Here is a 19,639-nt window from a genome sequence, read left to right as displayed (position 1 = left end):
ACTCTTATTTTAAAAATATTGAATCTGATTTATTTCAGAGTTGTTTTATCTTCAGAAGAAGTTAAAAATCGGTTAAGTTTAAAGACAAACGGACGTTATTATTTAGCGAAACAAAATGTATTTGCCAATGAGAAAAGATAATGTAAACGAGTTAAGAAGGGTCACTTTCGTTTGTAATGTAATAACATTCACATTGATGGAAAGATTAGGTAATGAGAGAGAATTCTTTAACAAAACCGCTGTAAGTACATGTGAGTAGTAATGAAAATGTTCAAATGATTATTCAGAAACTGGTTGTTACTGAAAGTTTGAAAAAGTTACTTAAAGGCATTGGTATTTAGACACCTTTTAGTTTCCTTTCAGTCACATTTAAGTTGACTAAACGGCAGAGCTTTTGCTTATGGCATGCAATATATATCATATGTACAATACATGGACAACACTAAGAAAAAAAGAACAAACAGAGATAAAGATGTGATAATTTTTATTACTATTGAACAAATAAGTTACATATAGTCATGCAAGCCAAGTACGGACAGTCCCTTTCACGAACTGCCGACATATTGGACACTTTCTCATGGCGGGAGCACAGTCCGTACAGCAACAAAGATGTCCACACGGCAACATGGCGATGGAGGCGTCCTTCTCCATACAGATTTTACACATCCTGAGGTCCTTCAGTTGTCTGTTCTCCTCGATCAACGAGCGAGTGTCTGTAAGAGAAAGAAAGGGAGGATCGTATATACTGTCCATCAATTTAAAAAATAATTTCTGTCACTTTTATGTATAAGCTGCAATACTAAATGTTTAATCAGACCTAACAGAGATATAATCATACCTGCTTCCTCAAATTCTTTTGTATCTGCCATTAAAGAAGATTTGGTTTGCTGCTCATTAGCATGTTTACTATCTTCATTTGACTTTACAGTAATGTCCTTGACATTGTCTGATGTTTTCGCAGCAGAAGACGGTGGTATGTCATCACCTGACAAAATGACCTCCATTACTTCTTCGGCCTTAATGTCTATGCACTCTGAAAATTGAAATCAAATACAAACTATTTATCATGACTTTATTGAATAATTTTAGTACAAAGAAATAACAAAAGTTTCTTAATATTTTCACTGACCTTTTTTGTGTTTCAGAAAATTGAATGCTTGTTGTATAACATGAGATGGATATCCCATTTCTAGAACACTTTGAAAAGCTGGAAGACTAGAAACATCTGGTTCTGATGAACGTTCAGAGGTAACGTTTTCGTGACCAGTTGCAGTTGCTTGGTTTCCCGCCTGGTTTTCGTTTGCTGCCCCCATAGCTTCCTGAAATTTAATGGAACATATAAATAAACATTATTTAAAATCACTCTGATTATTCTTGGTTCTGTCTTATTTATTATAAGTCAAGGAATATGATAAGTACCAGTTCCTGATGCTGGATTTGAACCAATGCAACAAACTCGTCTCCTTTATTCTGTCTCACAAAGGCACACTTTGGAAACCATCGGGCATGTTCGGTCCACGGATCGTCTCCAGGTTCCCAGTTACGCAATCCTCCCCCACAAAAGAAACAACGGGTATAATCTCCGTAACCTGCATACAGAAACCCCGCAACAGCCAAATCTCTAGGGGTCTGCGTTAAACTAGATGGCCAATCCGCAAAGGAACTCACCCTTACAGCTAGCACCGAGTACGAAGGATATTTTGGACGGTCAAAGTTAATTCCTAATGGATCCAGGTTTCGAATGAATGCATTTATCTTATCTTGCTGCATTCTTGTCTTAGTCAAGAGGTCGTTTGAAGTCGTATGTGAGGAAGGAGCTTTACCGCTACCTTTGTTGTCTATATTATCAATATTTGGTTCTGTTTTGATAGCGTTTCCAGACGACACACTTCCTGAAGTTAATGAGGATGGATGTCTATTGCTACTGCTAGGAATATCGTTGCTACTTGCGTTAAGCTGTCGTTCAAGTTCGTTTATAAAATGCCCATTCCTTTGGTCATTTCCAATTTGGATGTTGCTAGTGGGCTGTGACGACAGAAGGGGACAGTCAGGAGACATGTTACGATGAACGACCTCAATAATATCGTCAGACCTCCAGTCTCGTTTTCGACAGCCACAAGCAAAACAGATTGTGACATCCTCATCCCTACAATAGTAAAATCCCTGGCGAGCCAGTCGCAGTGTAGAAACAGTTTTTGAGGACGGAAAATTATGGAAAGACCTGAGTCGGATTAACTCCATGTTCATTGAATGACACAATGATGATGCTAATAAATGCGCTTGGTTCTCTAGATCTCTAATCGATGATATTTCTTTCTGAACAAATTCTTCAAAACTTCCGGTAAATCTAAAACGAATCGTTTCTTGGTGACATGCCGATTTCATATTTTATATATTTTTTTGTTTAAATGTTTCATTGATTAATTGATAGTTAAACACAGCGTAATATGTTTAATGCATATTTTATGAGCCCGGAAATCTATCTCACAACGGAGATTGTATTTCAACGTATAAAAATATATACCATCGGTACATGTATATATATTATTTCAATTTTATTCATATATTTTCATTTTGTTATTTTAAGTGGGGTTTTTTTATATTTATATGTGCCTGTTCATAATATGTAGAAAATTGATGTATCAGTTTGTTAATATGGCAATGAATATACGTTCATGGTGTCATAATGTAAATACCAACCCTGACAAGGACTCCTCTGATTCCTTTGACGAATTTCTTCGTACATCATTGTGTTTGTTTCGTACACAATCAGCTCCCAGTCGTACTTTTTCTGCGCGTGTGCTAGAAGGTTGGTTGCCATTGGTTGGTTTCCAAGGTCTTTTTATGACGTCTTTATTTCCTTCATTTGACGAAAGAGTTGTCACCGGTAGCTCTCTTTTTCTTAACATGCTTTCTCTGTCTTCCTCGCAATTCATCAACTTCTACGTGATTTCTTTGATAATTTTGATCAGAAACGGTGATCTGTCATCAAAATTCAAATTCATTTAAATATAAATGCAATTTAAAGAACTAAAATATAATTTAATTAAAAGATCTCACTTTATATTTATAAAATCGATTGTAATATTTAAGGGCATTGGCAACGAAGTGCTCCAGATTTAAAAAAAAAAATCCGCACCTGCATTTTCTCTTTTATACAATGAATTAGAGTTACCCCTCTTGAATTGTTTTCCAACTGGGAGTAATCTCCCGTAATATGAGCTCTTTTTGAATATTATGGTTAAAAAATAGTGTTTCCGAGGTAAACAAAATATGTCATGTATAAAGATGAAGCGATTCATATATTGCTCTGCGTCAACAAGCAGGTTACATGGGCCTCAGAAAAGAGAGGAGCAAATTCCTATAAGGCAAACATTGTGAGAAAGATTTTGAATGACCTTCCGGTTTTTGGGAGTTGATTTTAATCAACTCTCCTATGCAGTTACTCTGACAAACCGAAAGTGACACAGTGTTTGGACTAAAGCACAAATCATCGCCGCTGACAAAAATTAGTTCTTGAGAATAATTGATATATCCGGAATAATGTATGCTAAAGCATTGTTTTTCAAGGAAACATATTTATAAATACATTGCAAAAAGTCAGATTTTAAATGATACGAACAATTTAGATATTTTTTGTAGTTGTATGTATTCTTACGTCAGAGTTCAATATAGTCTCGTTCAACTCAACGCTCGGCTGTCTCCGTAAATCGCCGACAAGCAGAGAGTCTCTCTTACTTGTCGGAGATTAACGGCGATAGCCGAGCGTTTGGTTGAACGAGACGAGAGTTCAATATTGCTTGGATCCATAAATGTTCAAGAAATATTTCTATCACTAATAAATAGTTCGATTCAATTTATTATATCTTTAAATATTACTCAACATGATTCATATGGGGTTTTATCAACATTCTTGTGTCGAAAAAGTCCGAAAATTCATATTATAAAAATGTGCGTAATTCAAATACAGATTAGAAACTACCTGTACTTGTCATGCAAAATAACATATCATTGAATTTAAAATAAATAACCATCGATAAAATCAACTCCCGTTACTTCTTCATTACTTTGATTTTATTTGCTATAGACAATTGTCAGACAGACGACTTGGAAATGGGGAGTCAGACCTCCCGCAACATCTTCAACATATTGACGAGCAAATTAAAAACAAAGAGTAAACCAAACATTGATTAACTCCGATACTCTTTAACAAAAGACAGTAGACCGAAAGTCTTTCATTTATTTCCATATCTATTGTTTTGATATTATAGTACAATACACACATAATTATATATGCATGAAATATTATTTACATATAAACTATTCATAGCTACTTTATTTTGTGGACAATGATATTATTTCCAAATTAAACTGACCTCAATGCTGAGCTAGAATTATTAATGTCTCACATTTTAATTATTAATTTGTAAAAGAGTTAGACATTTCTGGCAATGAATAATGATGTGTTACTTTTGCCCTAAAGGTTAACTAGGAATTCAAAAATATTAGAACCTTCTTCTTTCTTGATACATCGAAGATAAGTATAAATAATTGTTAATGATATTTATTATTTACTGTGTGTGTGTGTACGGTGACAAAATAAAGGACGGTAACTCTTGAATAGTAAAAAGCAAATTGAGGTTCACACTTTTCAGATTTCATTCTCAGTAGAATATCATATAAAATCGATTTACAATCATTTAATTTATAATCACTATCTCACTCATCATAAAAATTGCTCCTTTCAAATATTAATTATTGTGATTTGTTCCTTGAATTACATTGAAACCAATGTTGAATGCAAAATTAATATTTTTGAAAATATTTTTGTAATAAGGATAGAAAGAGGGGTCTGTAGTGTCTGTTGTTGTCTATATAGACACATATAAATTCATTTAAGAATTTATGAAAATTTTTGTCCAGAAACCAGGAACGTTGCCAATGCCCTTCAACAAATATTCACACTGATAAACTTAAACAATTACCGACAATGTACTGACATTACTGATTAACTTAACAAATATACATCTGGCATTTTAACTCACGGAACTGATAAACTGAGAGAAGTACTGAAAGGTACTGACGGTATTGTTTTTACTAAAACTGACTCATAAAGGTTTAAAATCAATTTTATTTGACTTTTTTATTATATGTATTAATCTTTGTCATTTGATATCATTTTAATGTATTACGGTCACAAAGATAAATTCGTTTACTTATCCGAACTAGTGTACCTTAATGGTAAGTCTTTGTAAATCACAGATGAATGACATGTTCGCGCTATCTGAAGTGACACATCCTGGACAGCAAAATGTTTCTTCTCTTCTTCTACAAAGACAGATGAAATAACTTCATTTTATGTTTTTAATTATAAAAAGAAATTTAAGGAAAAAATTGAATTTTATGTCAGGTAAAACCAATACATTACAAATACTTAAAAGACAATACGATCTTGAAATAAAGTCTTTCATATAAATAATCACACTGTTGTGCATTTTTATGGAATTATAACATAACCTTAACGTATTTTTTCAATGATTTATTAGTTTTTTGAGTTGTAATGTGCGTTATTTTTTAGGAAATGCTCTTGGTCGTAAGTCGTAAGTTTTTATTATGACACTGGTGTGTGTTGTCTTGCTCTTATTAATTTAAGTTAGTAGAACAGTGATTCTTAAATCTTACCCTAAAGCCGACATTAGTGTAGCATCACACCGTTTTGTGTAAATGCACCGTTGAGTGGGTTACACATGTCACGAATTACCTACAACCTCCTGTGAGGGAAAGAAAACACCCACGTAGAGGTTATCTGTTAGATAAACCGTTGTACGTGTACACGTGCTTGTCTACTTTGCTGTCTTTAGATTATATTATCTGGTATCTTATATATATACTATTTAGAAGGAACTTAATTGGTGCTATTTTTATTCAAATAAAGAGACAAATACACGTACTTCCTGAGTAATTTCCGTTTGGAAACCCCACATTTTTTTTACAGATAGGAAAACGAAAGACAACTCTTCACAGACTGTTGGAAAACCCCATGACAATGTTTTTGCAAAATCAAATTTGATTACTAAAAATATTTTGGGAATTCTTGAGTTAATTTAATTATTCGTATGTGTTTGCTGTAACTTGCAGATAAGAATACATACTTATAAGATATTCCATATCTTGTTGAACCATATATTACGGTGTAATAAGTTTTTGAGGATTATTTAACATTTGCATAGACATTTCCCGAAATTAAGGCACATGAAGTGTATTTTATTGAGAAAGTAAACAATTCTTCAATAAAAATAACAGTTTATAGTATGATTGTCAAATCTATCAATTTTACTCAGTAAGAGACAGATTAATTGTATCATTGATAAAATACTAAATATATTTGAGTTGTTCACTGTTTATTTGATTCAAAATCTGTACGTTTATGTTTAATCGTTTGTTTGGTCCTTTGTGTATGTCAGTGCAGTTTTGGGATCTTTATCCAATATCAAACAAGAATTAAAATAGAAAGTACAAAATCTAATTTTCAAGAAATTTGATACGCTTCACTATGGTCATTATATAGTCATTCGTAGTGTCCATCGGTTATGACATAGTTTTATTATTAAAATAAGAATAGATGCACATGTGTCTCCGAAGGAAAATAACATTTTCAAAATGTAAGAAAACGTGTAAAATTTATAAAATAATGTAAACATGTATTTGAACGTTTGTTCTTTTTAGCGATCATTTTCATAGGAAGACGAAGAATGTCGGTCATAGAATTTACAAATATGATATTGATATTAATTCTGCGAGTGGAAAACCCCAACCTTGGCCTTGATATCTTAATTAACTGGTTAATTCAATCATGATTAGGAAATCTGACGTCAACGGAAAATCATCAGGAAACTCTTCTTTTTTTGTCCGTTTCTATTTCAAAAATTGAAAAATCTTCATTTTCATGAATTTAAAACTCAATATTTTTCAAACGCTTGCATTTTAATATACATGGGCTTGGGTAACATACTAGTAATTGACTCAATCATGTCAAATATGGGCGGATATCAAAACTGATGTATTGTATAGTGTAGGCGTTTGTCATTTATATCGGTGACCGTGCACGCATGCACTGATGACGTATTTTTTTGTAAATGCACATGGTGCAGATCGAATTAGATCTAATAGTCGACTCCACCTAGTTATTAACGTGAAGCAGATGTATGATCTCGATCACGCTCGTCGATTCCAATCTGTTTGGTTTTTTTAAAGGGTCCTCCACACCCTCTAAAAAAGCCTCGCATACAAGTCATTTTTAATTTTCCTCAAAGATATGGAATTCAAGCATACATTAAATTTACAAATGACTGAAAATTTAAGTGATGTTGATCTTTTAAAAATGTGTTGTTTTTAAAAACAATAGTCCCTGCTGTATTCAAAATGTCCCTACATGTACTTTTGCTCGCAGCAAACACTTTTTCTTAAAATTACTTTTAAAAGTGAATGTTGCTACCATACTATTCAAAAGTGTTAAAATCAAACGGACTGTATTATCATGGAATTTCCTCCCGCGCCCCCACCGCCCCCTCCCCACCCACTTTTTGTGAGTATGTATGCTACGCTAGAACCCACCCCCCCCCCCTCCGGTCAAGCCCGTATTGAAGTTTATAAATAAATTATCCCCATTAGTTATAAAGTTTGATGATCATCAACAAACGAAGTTTTACTGTCCCTCTCCCAGTTTAAATCATAGTGATTATGATTGGTTAATTAATTTAAGTAAAAGATCGCGATCGAGTTGATAGATGCATTTATTAAGCAACGATTGAAGAAAAATGTAAAAAAACTAAGTACACTTATTACTTCTATGTTTAAAATGCATAAAATCAAGATGCTTTTAAACCTTACCCTGTGTGCACGTTAAAAGCCGAGACTAAAGAAAACGAAAGTCTATAGCTGCTCGCTTTATATACATGTAAGGAATTTCCCGATTCTATTTATATGGGTGTTGCTAAAACGCGGAACGGAAAACGGAACGGAAAGCGGAACAGAACGGAAAACAAAAAATGCTTAAAATATTGTATAGATTAGACACAAATATTTACTTTGTATCTTTTATTCATATTTTTTATGATTATTTTCAAAAGGAAGCTGAAATATTTGATGTCATTCTTACGATTGTCTATCAACTATATCATTGCATTCAATTAGCTTAATAATTTAATTCTGGTTGTAACGCGCTTTCTGATTGGCTAAAACAAATGTTTTATATCGTATAAAGAATGTTGCCTACGTCATAGTAAGACTAACGTCAAAAACGTATCAATACGCCTGACGTTACGTTTGAATCTTGTGCAATTTTACGTCATTTTAAGGGTCAAATGACCGTTTTTATCTACAATGAAGAGTAAAAAAATTAGATTATAAGCAATGAATTCAATATTTATTGGTTTTATACGATATGAAATGGTTTGAAACAGTTTACGCTTTTTTATAAACCGCTTCGCGGTTTATAAAGCGTAAACTGTCCCAAACCATTTTATATCGTATAAAACAAATAAATATTGAATTTATTCCTTAAATAAAGTACGAAACGCAAAAATGAAATGTACACACATTGTGATTAAATAAGCTTTAAATATAACTTTTTAATTATTTTCCATTTGAAATATTGTTTGAATAATGGTATAGGGCAGTTTGTAGAGCGTTTTGATTGTGTTTTTTCATGACTTCGAACATTGCTTGGGATTGTAAACTTGTTTTATAAAATCAAACATTGAATTTTTAGTGATTCATGCTATTTATAGTCTGTCTCAAGTTATTGCTTTCATCACTTTTTGATGATTTTTAATAAAAATACACATACCTGTGGAAAAAATACATTTGAATTCGATGAAAGGGAATATATCAAAGATATCCTCATTAAACAGTTATTATTTTTCACTCACTAAACTTTGCAGAAACGAAAACAAATTTCTTACGAAGATTTACAATGAGAAATGTTTCCATCTTTTCTCCATTTGGAAGTACTCAGGATACCTCGCGCAATTTTTCAACGTTATCATCCGGGCTTATTAATGGCTGATGCAAAGCAAGATCCCCGTAGACTTTCTATTTTTGGGATGTGTATTGAAGCTTGAAGCGGTAGAGGAAGCGTTTCAAAACGGATAATCTTGACATTTTTCATATTAGTGGATGAACGTTGTTCGAGCACGAATGTATTTATGATTATTGAAATATCAAGCAAAAAGTGGTGGAAGCAAAAACTCGGGACAGAGTTTAAAAATTCATCAATATATAGATATTGATATAAATAACGTGACCGACCAACAACATATACCATCATTGTCAAGGTTTTGCTGAAACATCTGTCTGCTAACCTTTTCGTCTCACTATTTTAAAGATCACTTAATCGGAAACAAAATCATTTTAATTGGGTCACTAACGCTCTAAATGTCCTGCAAAGTCTCTTTTATTTTTATTTTTTTGTATCGCCGTTCGTTGTCTACATCTTATACCGTTTCAGATTACTTAATTAATATTCCTAGTATTTCAGATATGACAGTTTCTTTATGTTTACGTGATTGTACAGTCCTGCAACTTAATCCGAATAGAGCACTGGATGTATTGTTTAGTTTGATAAATTGGGACTAGTGGTCAAAGCATGTAATGTTAATTGAGAGAAAGTCATACATTTTCGAAAAAAATAAAGTTGAGTATGAATATCAGTTTTAACAATATTAAAAATGTACGTCAAGTATACCGTTTATAGCTTCTTTAACACATCTATCGAGTAAATAACATTACATAACATTTTCCGTATTCCATTCCGTTCCACTTTCCGTTCCGTGTTCCGTTCCGCGTTTTAGCAACACCCCTATTTATATTACTTATATTTAGGTTCCGATCTTCTAGATAACATTTGCATGTTACAATATATGAAATTACAAAGCACATTAACTGCTGTTGGTATGTTCAGTACAAGAATTACTTTTGATGAGATTCTGGGCGCAAGCTGATTGAAAATTCAAAACAAGTTTCGATTATTTAATGCTTTGGCTATGCATGACTACATTTTACCCCCCCCCCCCCCCCCCCCCCCAAAGAATATCGTTACTAGAGAAAGTAAAACCTATGGTTTTCTGGTAATTTAAGTTCCGAAACAGATCACACGACTTTAAATGTTTGCTTTGAACATTGGGATTTTTTTGTGATCTACCCTTTGGCGTAAAAAATCATCACTATCAAAGATTTGAGAATTACAAATAATACATTACCGAGTTAAAAAAAAACTTTAAATAATTGTGTACTTTAGATCCCCCCCCCCCCCCCCCGTGATTTTAATCGCCTGTCCTCTATTACATCACTTTTCTTGACCTAAAAAGTTTGTGGAAAGGGGGACAGCGATGTATATGTATTTTGACATTTTTCTTGGAGAACAAATATATTTAACCTATGGTATAAATGAAATGAATTAAAGCGATAAGAATTACGTTAATGTGTTCCTATCAAAGCTCCATAAACATATTTATTACCATACATGTATTGTCCATATCCCATATCTTGGGAATCAAAATTTCTACAAGGCATTTTGACAAAATTCAGTATATCAGAAAAATGACGTACACTTTACTTCTCTAAACATTGATGTGTATATCACACAAAAAAATGGAAAGAGGTATTTACACCTTACCTACCTTAGATCTCCAGGTTCACGGTAAATAAAAGCAATGTCGATAATCAAAGGTCTTTTATTAGCCAGTGTTATATATTTAAAATCGACGTAACCAATACCCATGCTCATGCTTATTGAATATCCCCGTGAGAGTTAGATTGATAAGTGATACACCAGTTAATTATTTAGCGTTATCTTATCTTATCAGGGACCCCTACTGAACTGCAAAACAATGATTTTATTTTTAAGGTGATTATTTTTTACGATTATGGTAATTTGCCTCAAAATATTTCTACATGTGATGAAGCGTTGTACGTAACAACTTTCAATGCAAAATACCGATTCATCCAGTCATATTGTGCGCCATGTAAGCCTACTACTTTTCATCGTTACAAACCACGCACGGTTTTGAGTCCACAAGTTTTCCTCAAACTATGATAGAGAAAATCGATGTGGGTACCGACGATGACTTTTTTTTGCATGCGTTAAATACGAAGACATATTTCATTATTATTTAAGTATCCATGCATCTTATCAATTAATTAGCTTTGCAATTTGTGCATTCTCCGTGTTTGGAAGGTGTTACTCTGAAGTCCCGGATGCAGCTACTTTGGTTGAGACCAGACCCCTCCATTGCGACTCCGCTCTGTCCATTCGCGAACGACGAGAGGAGAAATTCTGATTTATACAGAGAATGCAACATTATGAATAACGATGTAATCTATATGTATGTAGGTTTTTTCGTTGTGTGTATTATCATTTATTTACTTTCAAAAATCAATCTTGGTCATTTTTTTTAAATTTAGCACTTGATAATATCTTGCGTAAGCGCGGGAATTAACACTTTAATATGATAGAATGCTTATTATGTTGAACCATATTTTTGTTTATTTTTGCTTATACCTTGTCCAAATGTTTTCTTAAATGTTTCCTTAATCTATTCTTAAAAATTGAAATAAAAAATCAATTGCATGGCTGAACATTTAGAGAAAGCAGGGAGAGTTGAAAAATTGAAAAACTGAAATGAAGATACCAGGCACGTAGCATCGTTTTTGAAAGCATTCCCTAAAATGCAACATGTATCTATGGATAAACTTTTTCTCGGTTGTGAGGAGCTATTTCGAGGTGTAGTGAGCCATTTTAAAATTCCAGTACTAAAGCAATGAGTATAAATACCTTGAGAGACCAAAAGTAAATGTAATTCTAATAGATGAAAGTTGTCTGTACCCACTGCGTTGGGGAAATGCAGTCTTCTGGTTATTAAAAGCTTTATATTGGTCTCACCCTCAAAATTTAAAACAGTGACATTCCGATTGCTAAATATTTGTGAGTGTGAATGAAGATGGTGGGTCTGCAAATGTAGGCGTGAATGCATACTGTATGTTGAAACAACAAATTGTTTCAAATGCAATTCATATACTGTAAAGGTAAAATATCATAAAATCTAATTTTCCCTATAATTTTGTGTACACAAAATATCAATGTCGTGTAACTTCACTACTTGAATTTGTGTATGGGAGAGAGTTAATTTACATGTAGAAGCTACCCAATCCCATTGAGTATCTGATATTCAATTAAATATATATATTTAAATCAAATTAAGATAAGAATGCTAAACCAATAACAAATCACTAGTATGACAGACACTGTAAATCATACATTTTTCTTTGTTTTACAACAAGTGGAAGTTCACATTATTAAAACCATAGAGATATATATGTAAATAAAAAAAAAAACATATGCATGTAATCAAATGGTATTGTTCTTACCTTAAATATCGCCAACAAATGGGTGTGATAGTTAAGGTAGTTTTTCGAAAACGCCTGTTTATAACAGTCCAACCGTACAATGTGACCGGACCTAAAATTGTACACATTGTAAACTGCATGATCTTATCATGAGTAATGTTTCCTTATGACCAATCTACTTTGTATTCGAAAGGATGTAAGTAATATTATAGTCGCATTTATTACACCCTCTGATATGATCATTGTCCATACATCCATAATAAAACCGTATAAGGAGGTAAATAGTTTTGAAATAATCAATTCGTTTGCGTATCACTTTATACACTTTTTTCCCTTTTTAAAACAGCTTAAGAATGTGTTATTTAGCTTATTGAATCAAGTATCTATTAATAATTGATTATGATAACATCGTCAACTTGTTTCTCGTTTTGCAACATATATGGAAGAATAAGTGAGTAAATCATTGATGTTAAAGTTACATGTTTTTCAGTAGAACATATACAGATTGCTATATTCCATATAATTGTCAAACCCGGGCCATCAGACCTACATTTATATGTCACTGTGAAACATGTTAAATGTGTAATACAAATACAAAAGTCAGCGTGAAAGTTTGGTTTGTCTTAACCTGAAAGCTTTAAAAATATAAATTGAACGCATTGTCGGGGAGAGCTGCAAAGTAATGTTTTAAATTAAAAAAATCATATAACTCTTTTCTCCTTTTTTTATGGTACATGTAATTGTGCAGAACTAAGCTATTTTGAATTTTAACGGATTATTTTTTAGGCCACGCATTTCACGTCGTCAAAAATCATTTTTGATTTTTTTTACAATTGAACTACTTGGTGATTTCATTTTACGATATATTTTGATACATGCATTTGGGGGGAAAAGCTGTTCATAAAAAAAATAAATAAATGAAATGAACATTATTACGTATACTGTTTTGCTAATCAACATATTGAATATCAACGACCGATTCATATAAATACATGGTTTTTTTTGTTTTGTTTTTGTTTTTTGTTGGGATTTTTTTTGGGGGGGGGGGGGGTGTTTTTGTTTTTTGTTTTTTGGGGTTTTTTGTGGGGGTTTTTTACAGCAGTGTATATATAGGATCTCTCATGATTTGCGATGGTATATGATTTTTATCCAACGAGTTGTGTGTTTTCTATCCCCGAGCCTTGGCGAGGGGATAGAAAACACACAACGAGTTGGATAAAAATCATATACCATCGTAAATCATGAGAGATTCTTTTTATCACATGTTCTACCAAGTATTTTGTTAATCTCAACTTTTTCTGTAAAAATTGTAATTATGAGCCACACAACACATTATTTACAACACGTCAACAACGTTACGCATGGAAAAAAAAGTTCCTTGAAGTTTAACAAACAGACATTTCATTTTCGAACATTTTTTTATGAATTCATGAAAAATAACTGAAACAACATTATATGTTTCAAATTTACATCTCAACACCCCTCAACTGAATTAATTATTTCCTTTTTCATTCTACGTCAATCTACGCCTAAACCTACGTAATGATTAACTATGACGTCACGTGGCGTAAGAACACACAGTGCAATATCAAAAAATTATCCCATGAGTGATATATCCACCGTATATTGGGATAAACATGTGATAAAATGTCATAAATTATTATGCCTTCTGTCAGTTTGTCACTATATATTCAATACTCATCTATTTTCGCATAGTATACAAAGGGTTTATACAGCGTAAGCATACTTTGCCAAAATATAGCACGGCCAATGTTTTCAACGATAATGTTTTAAGCGCCGACAGCTGGATTCGAACTCACGACGCTAAAATCATTCCAGCATGACGCCCAACGCGTTACCGCTACGCTAACGTAGCCGTTATAGTAATCAACGGTATTTATATATATATATATATATAACGTAGATATATACGACTGACATCAAGCAGTTAAAATTATTCATTTTTCCAAAAACACATCATTATTGACGGTAATTTTAAAGTTAAAGTTTCTTATAAACTTTTGAACAAATTGATTGAACATTTTTCAAAGAAATTCTACATGAGAATCACAAAAACGCTTTTTTAAATGACGCTTGATAAAGAATGTACAAGAAAAAAATTCAATGAGATTTCGTCTGCTAAACATTTCGAGTTTTCTCGGTAAGGCCAAACGTCTCTCATTTCTTGAAAAGAACATTAACCTTTGTTGACTTTTTATTGTACAACAACTTGTTGATTAAAAAAACAATCAAATTAATTGATTAATTTGAAGAAAAAAAACCCCAAACGCTTGCTTTTCCGGTGATTATTTTTAGGGACTTGTCAACACTCGAACGTCACAGCTACTTATAGCAAAGTACGTCAGTATATTCAACAGTCGGCATAATAATAACAATAGTGTTGTGTTGTGCATGTACTATGCCTAAATAGTAGTCAGGGTTTGATACATAGTGCACTCGCCTCCGGCTCGTGCACTATGTATCAAACCCTGACTACTATTTAGGCATAGTACATGCACAACACAACACTATTATATAAATAGCCTAGACTTTTCACCGATGTATCTACCAGGAGGAAAACTCTTTGATTTTCAAGAATTATTTTTGTTAGAGTCGGTTTAATTCGATTTGCTAAGACACTAGATAGAAGTTTATATACTGGTTTTATAAAAACGGGGTTGTGTTGGAATTGAAATGTCAGGTAATGCAATAGTATCAATAACAAATATTAAAAGGCTTAACATGAAAAGAAATCGGTACATGTACTTTGATGCTTAAAATAGATTTTAATAGGGTGCCTGTCATATATAATAAGATTGTAGGGGGTTAATATTCAAGAGGGTTAAATTTCAATTTGTTGAGATTATTTATAATCAACAGGCAGTTGAACAATAACCCCGAGATCAAATTTCACGAACGTTGGTTCCAAATCAAATGTCAAAAATCACACAGAGAGCAGGTGTTATCAAACACGTTCGCATCTATAGTCTGTCCCAAGATATTTTGGATTCACATTTTGCTTAATTGCTTGATATTTATAAATACCTCAGGGTTCAAACGATGTTCATTTAAAAGTATAAAAAATTTCCAAGATTTCTCAGTCGAAACGCCCCTGTTGTCGTATCAGGTTTCAATACAATGCTAAAAAATGTGATGTCTACGGAGATTTTGTATTGCAGCAAGCCCGGATGGTAACGTTGAAAAATTGCGCGATGTATTCCGAGTGTATTCCGAACGGAGTAAAGATGTAAACATTCCCATTATAAATCTCCGTAAGGAATCTGTTTTCGTTCCTGTGAATTTTTTTGAGTGACAATTGATAATGTGTCAATGAAATTATCTTGGAAATTCTTTCACAGGTATGTGTATTTTTTTTTTAATCGTCCAAATGTGCTGCATAAATATCTTGGGACAGACTATAAGTAGATTTTACATGTAGAATGCAAATGTCAGATTCAATTTCAATTGGTAGCCTTTTATGAAACAAGACAGAAAACACCAAAAATTGCTTGAAAAAAAAAACAACAACTATTTTAATGTTTTGACGTTTCGTCACGTAAAATTGATTTCAATCGTTGTTGTCTCAAAAGTATTTTATCTGTGCTTTTGATTATAAGAGATTTTGAAAATTTCACATTTTTTTTTTTTTTTTTTTTTTTTTTTTTTGGTTTGTAATTTTCAAATTATTCTATTTATCAGGGTGAACACTTAGAAGTTTTGATCAGTGTATGTTAAATGTAGAACCTATTTTGCATTTTTTCTACGAAAATTTGATAACAGACAATTGTTTTTAATGATTCATCGTCGAAGGTATTTTGAATAGCAATTTTACTATAGTTAGAAACACCAACGCTATTTTATCATGAATATCATTTCCTTATTCCTGTTAAAGTTTCAAATTCGTTATTGTTGTGCATGTTTGGTTATATTTATAGACATATAATGCTTTTTATATATTGATGTACAAAAAAAGTTCTCTACATTCTCTGCTAAGAATAAATACCGCCCACGCGAAAATGGACGTGATGCCATTTTGCTTTTATATCAAGATATTCTCCAGAAAAAAAGCATCACAGATAGCATATCAACAAGGTATTTCCACTAATATCATTTTCTCTCCATTCAAACATTTTCACCGAAGACACTTCTTAACACTTAGTTTAAACCTGAATATGATTTTATCTTTGGAATGACTAGGAAATCTTTGCTTTATCCTGTTTTCTATTTAGAGAAGTGGATAATGGTAGCTTTTACATGCATCTCCCTTCGTCATCGCATATTCTTGGGTCCTCCCAGCAGAGATCGACAAAATTGGATGTACATATAATATTTTACTCACTGGATGTTAAGAGGCTGGATTTGTTCTGGTCCTTCTTAGACTGTATTGATCTCCTTAAAAACAAAAGTTCTGTATCAAGATATATGAAAATATTTAAACTTTAAAAACTAAAATATATGACTTTAAAAAAAATTTGTAGATTTGGAAATTAATGTAGATCTCATGGCGATAAATGTGTTGACCAATCCGCCTTCTTCAAACACCTTACAAGAGTGGGTTTAACTTTTTAGTGTGTTGTAAGTATTTACTGCAAAAGAGCTAACTGAGACTTCTATAATTTAAGTGTGATCAATAGAATGATAGAGTATAGTATCAGTACTTAACTATCTTGAGTTAATGAAGAATTTTCCAACTAAGAGGGAAACGGGTCCCTTTAACTTTACCCCCTTCCCTTTATCTAGATCCGCAAAAGGAGGGTATATATTTTTTTCTTCGATAGAACTACGTTTATAACATTTTAGTTTTAAGGTTAAAATTCAACGAATTATATGTTAAAGCTGACATGAATTCATAAAAGCATTTGGTCGCCATATTATAATAGTTTCGATCGCTCCTCTACTGCCACTGGGGTATATATATCGGTTGAGAAAGTTACGGTCGGTTGATTTCCGATCGAGGCATTCAGGTTGCACGGACTTCTAAATGCATGAACTACACATTGTAGTAAAATGTAGTAATAAAGAATAAAGAAAACAACAGTCAATGAAATGCAATATTTATTTATTCTTTAAATAGATGTCCAAGATATCCGTATTATTTTGTACAGACAGTGCTGCCTTACTTCGCATGCACATCGAACACGTGTGTCGTTCATACAGAGTGCATAACGCCTGCATCTTCTTGAATACCCCGGCGGCACTAAATCCAACACAGTAGCTAAATGATAGTAAATCCAAGAAAGTAACAACGTTTCCATCCGTTCCTACAAAAACGCCCCGTTTCTAAAATCCATGCGATAATTGACATTGCTCGATATGCCACAGTGTGTTGTTTGCGCATGTGCGATGTAATACACAGGAAAACGGTCTACAATTATCGAGGAATTTTCGAAGTATCTGCGCCTGGATTTCAGCCTGTCTTGTTGCGTCGTTTATTGGATATATCTTGCCAGTGCAGTGTTTGTCATTATTTTTGTTCAAAACGCGTTTTTACAAGTCTCTTCGTCCACTGCAACGTGTTCGGGTGTATGAAATTCCTGAATGCGGTGAAGCATGAAGAGTGCTCTCTGCCTTATATAGGGGGTGTGTAGCGATGAGCAGAACAATGGAAATCGACAACTAATATGGCGGTTGTAAGAGATAAAAGGGAAATAATGCGTATTTATGAATTCATGTCAGCTTTAAGCTCGTTTTATGTGAATTAATCGTAGGCTTTTGAGTTTAAATGTCAAATACACCCTAAATCAATCAATGTATGTGGTGGTCTTACATGGAAATCATTTTCCGGGTAACCAATCTTTTCAAATAATTGTGTATGTTTGATTCTTGTAATACTATCAATACAGATCAATTTAAAGTGTTCTTTGAGCCTCCTCTGAGATTTCTTAGAATATTGGCCCATATATCTTATCTAATATATTCGCATGTCGGTTAAAAATGAAATATTCTCATGTTTATTTTTTAGATCAACTTCCTCTGTAAACTTTGTACATTAAATATTTTTTTAATTCTACTTCATCTTTCTTTGCTTTTTTCCCTTGACAAATATTTTAAAGATTATATTTCCTGCCTTTAGTAATGCATGACTACCTTACATAAATACAAGAACTGCCTGCATGGTTAAATTGCAAAGAGAGGTTTTTTAATCATTCATAAGCTACAGACTAAATTACGCTCATCTCAGCTGGTTTTTAGTAAATGATTTACTATCCGATTTTTGTTACACTGCACGTAAGAGAGTTACCCTTGCAAAAAAACCTTTATTTTATAGGAGATCTTTTTTTATTTTTCGTTTTGTAGTTTCCAAATGTCGATTTCGAGAATTATTGAAATCTATCTGAAATTAATCTTAAAAAAAATAACAAATAACAATCATTCAAAATAATATAATTATATGGTCTGTACCATATAAACTGTTTAAACGTCAATTTACCCCATCCCTGAATCTACGTGTGGTGCCTAGTGTGCAATTGAAGCTCTCGAAATGATGTTGCATTGTCATTAAATGAAACGCGTCACCTGTTTGCCGTCTATATTTCTATAGTCGGTAAGTATTTTCGGATTTTTAAGTTTTGGTTTAAATTATTACAAAGTAAAAATTGCATTTTGAGGTCATGTTATGATAAAATGTTAGAAGAGTGTGAAGACAGATTGAAAAATGTATCAAACTGGGTGTCAAATATCAAAGACAAATTGTTTGAAATTGGTTTAGGCTACATCTTGGCTGACCAACACAAAATATGTTATAAAAGCCATTTTTTACATATTAAGCAAAGAATAATTGATATTTTTGTACAAACTCTTTTTGCAGATATGAATAGTTCATCTAGATGTATGTTATATAAAAATATTATTGACCATTTTTCACTGCAATATTATTTGGTGAAACCCATTCCTTGTATTTACAAAAAAAAACAACTCAGTAAAATCAGAATGTCATCACATAATTTATCCATAGAAAGTGGACGCCACAGAAATATTTTGCGAAATAACAGAATATGTGAATTTTGTAGATCCGAAATTGAAGATGAATATCACTATGTCCACGATACCAGCAATTAAGAGCCAAATATATAAAAAATTACTATTGGAAAAAACCATCAATGTATAAATTTATACAGCTATTATGTGTAAACAATGTTTGAGAACTCTGTAACTTAGGAAAATTCTTGCATCATGCCTTCAAACTACATGTTGACTAATATACTATTTTTAAAACAATTGTTGTAATTAAATT

General features: G+C 32.6%; 1 protein-coding gene across 3 annotated transcripts; it reads right to left on the bottom strand.

Annotated features, from left to right (window-relative positions):
• Window positions 1–467: 467 nt before the first annotated feature.
• On the bottom strand, window positions 468–12,543 carry LOC128168957 (baculoviral IAP repeat-containing protein 7-like). Of its 3 annotated transcripts, none has more exons than XM_052835124.1 (7): window positions 12,427–12,543; window positions 5,235–5,328; window positions 2,701–2,982; window positions 1,420–2,347; window positions 1,130–1,319; window positions 839–1,033; window positions 468–713 (listed from the first exon to the last, which is right to left on the bottom strand). In XM_052835124.1, exons 3-7 carry the CDS (start codon window positions 2,934–2,936, stop codon window positions 517–519), a joined length of 1,746 nt encoding a protein of 581 aa, XP_052691084.1. In that variant the 5' UTR covers window positions 2,937–2,982; window positions 5,235–5,328; window positions 12,427–12,543; the 3' UTR covers window positions 468–516. The 3 variants fall into 3 exon arrangements, with proteins under 3 accessions (XP_052691084.1, XP_052691082.1, XP_052691081.1); XM_052835122.1 differs by lacking the exon at window positions 12,427–12,543 and adding an exon at window positions 7,891–7,934; XM_052835121.1 differs by lacking the exon at window positions 12,427–12,543 and adding an exon at window positions 5,683–5,864.
• Between the last annotated feature and the right edge of the window lie 7,096 nt (window positions 12,544–19,639).

Source organism: Crassostrea angulata, unplaced genomic scaffold (assembly GCF_025612915.1).
Source record: "Crassostrea angulata isolate pt1a10 unplaced genomic scaffold, ASM2561291v2 HiC_scaffold_72, whole genome shotgun sequence".
Lineage (NCBI taxonomy): Eukaryota > Metazoa > Mollusca > Bivalvia > Ostreida > Ostreidae > Magallana > Magallana angulata.
Note: the sequence above shows the minus strand (reverse complement) of the source record. Positions and strands in the feature narration are given on the sequence as shown.

Excerpts from the sequence above, each read along its gene's own strand:
- LOC128168957 (XM_052835124.1), bottom strand. The coding sequence starts at position 2,936 with ATGAATTGCGAGGAAGACAGAGAAAGCATGTTAAGAAAAAGAGAGCTA. Across the intron at positions 1,320-1,419 it reads AAATCCAGCATCAGGAACTG|GAAGCTATGGGGGCAGCAAA; the intron begins GTACTTATCATA and ends ATTAAATTTCAG. Across the intron at positions 1,034-1,129 it reads TTTTCTGAAACACAAAAAAG|AGTGCATAGACATTAAGGCC; the intron begins GTCAGTGAAAAT and ends TTCAATTTTCAG.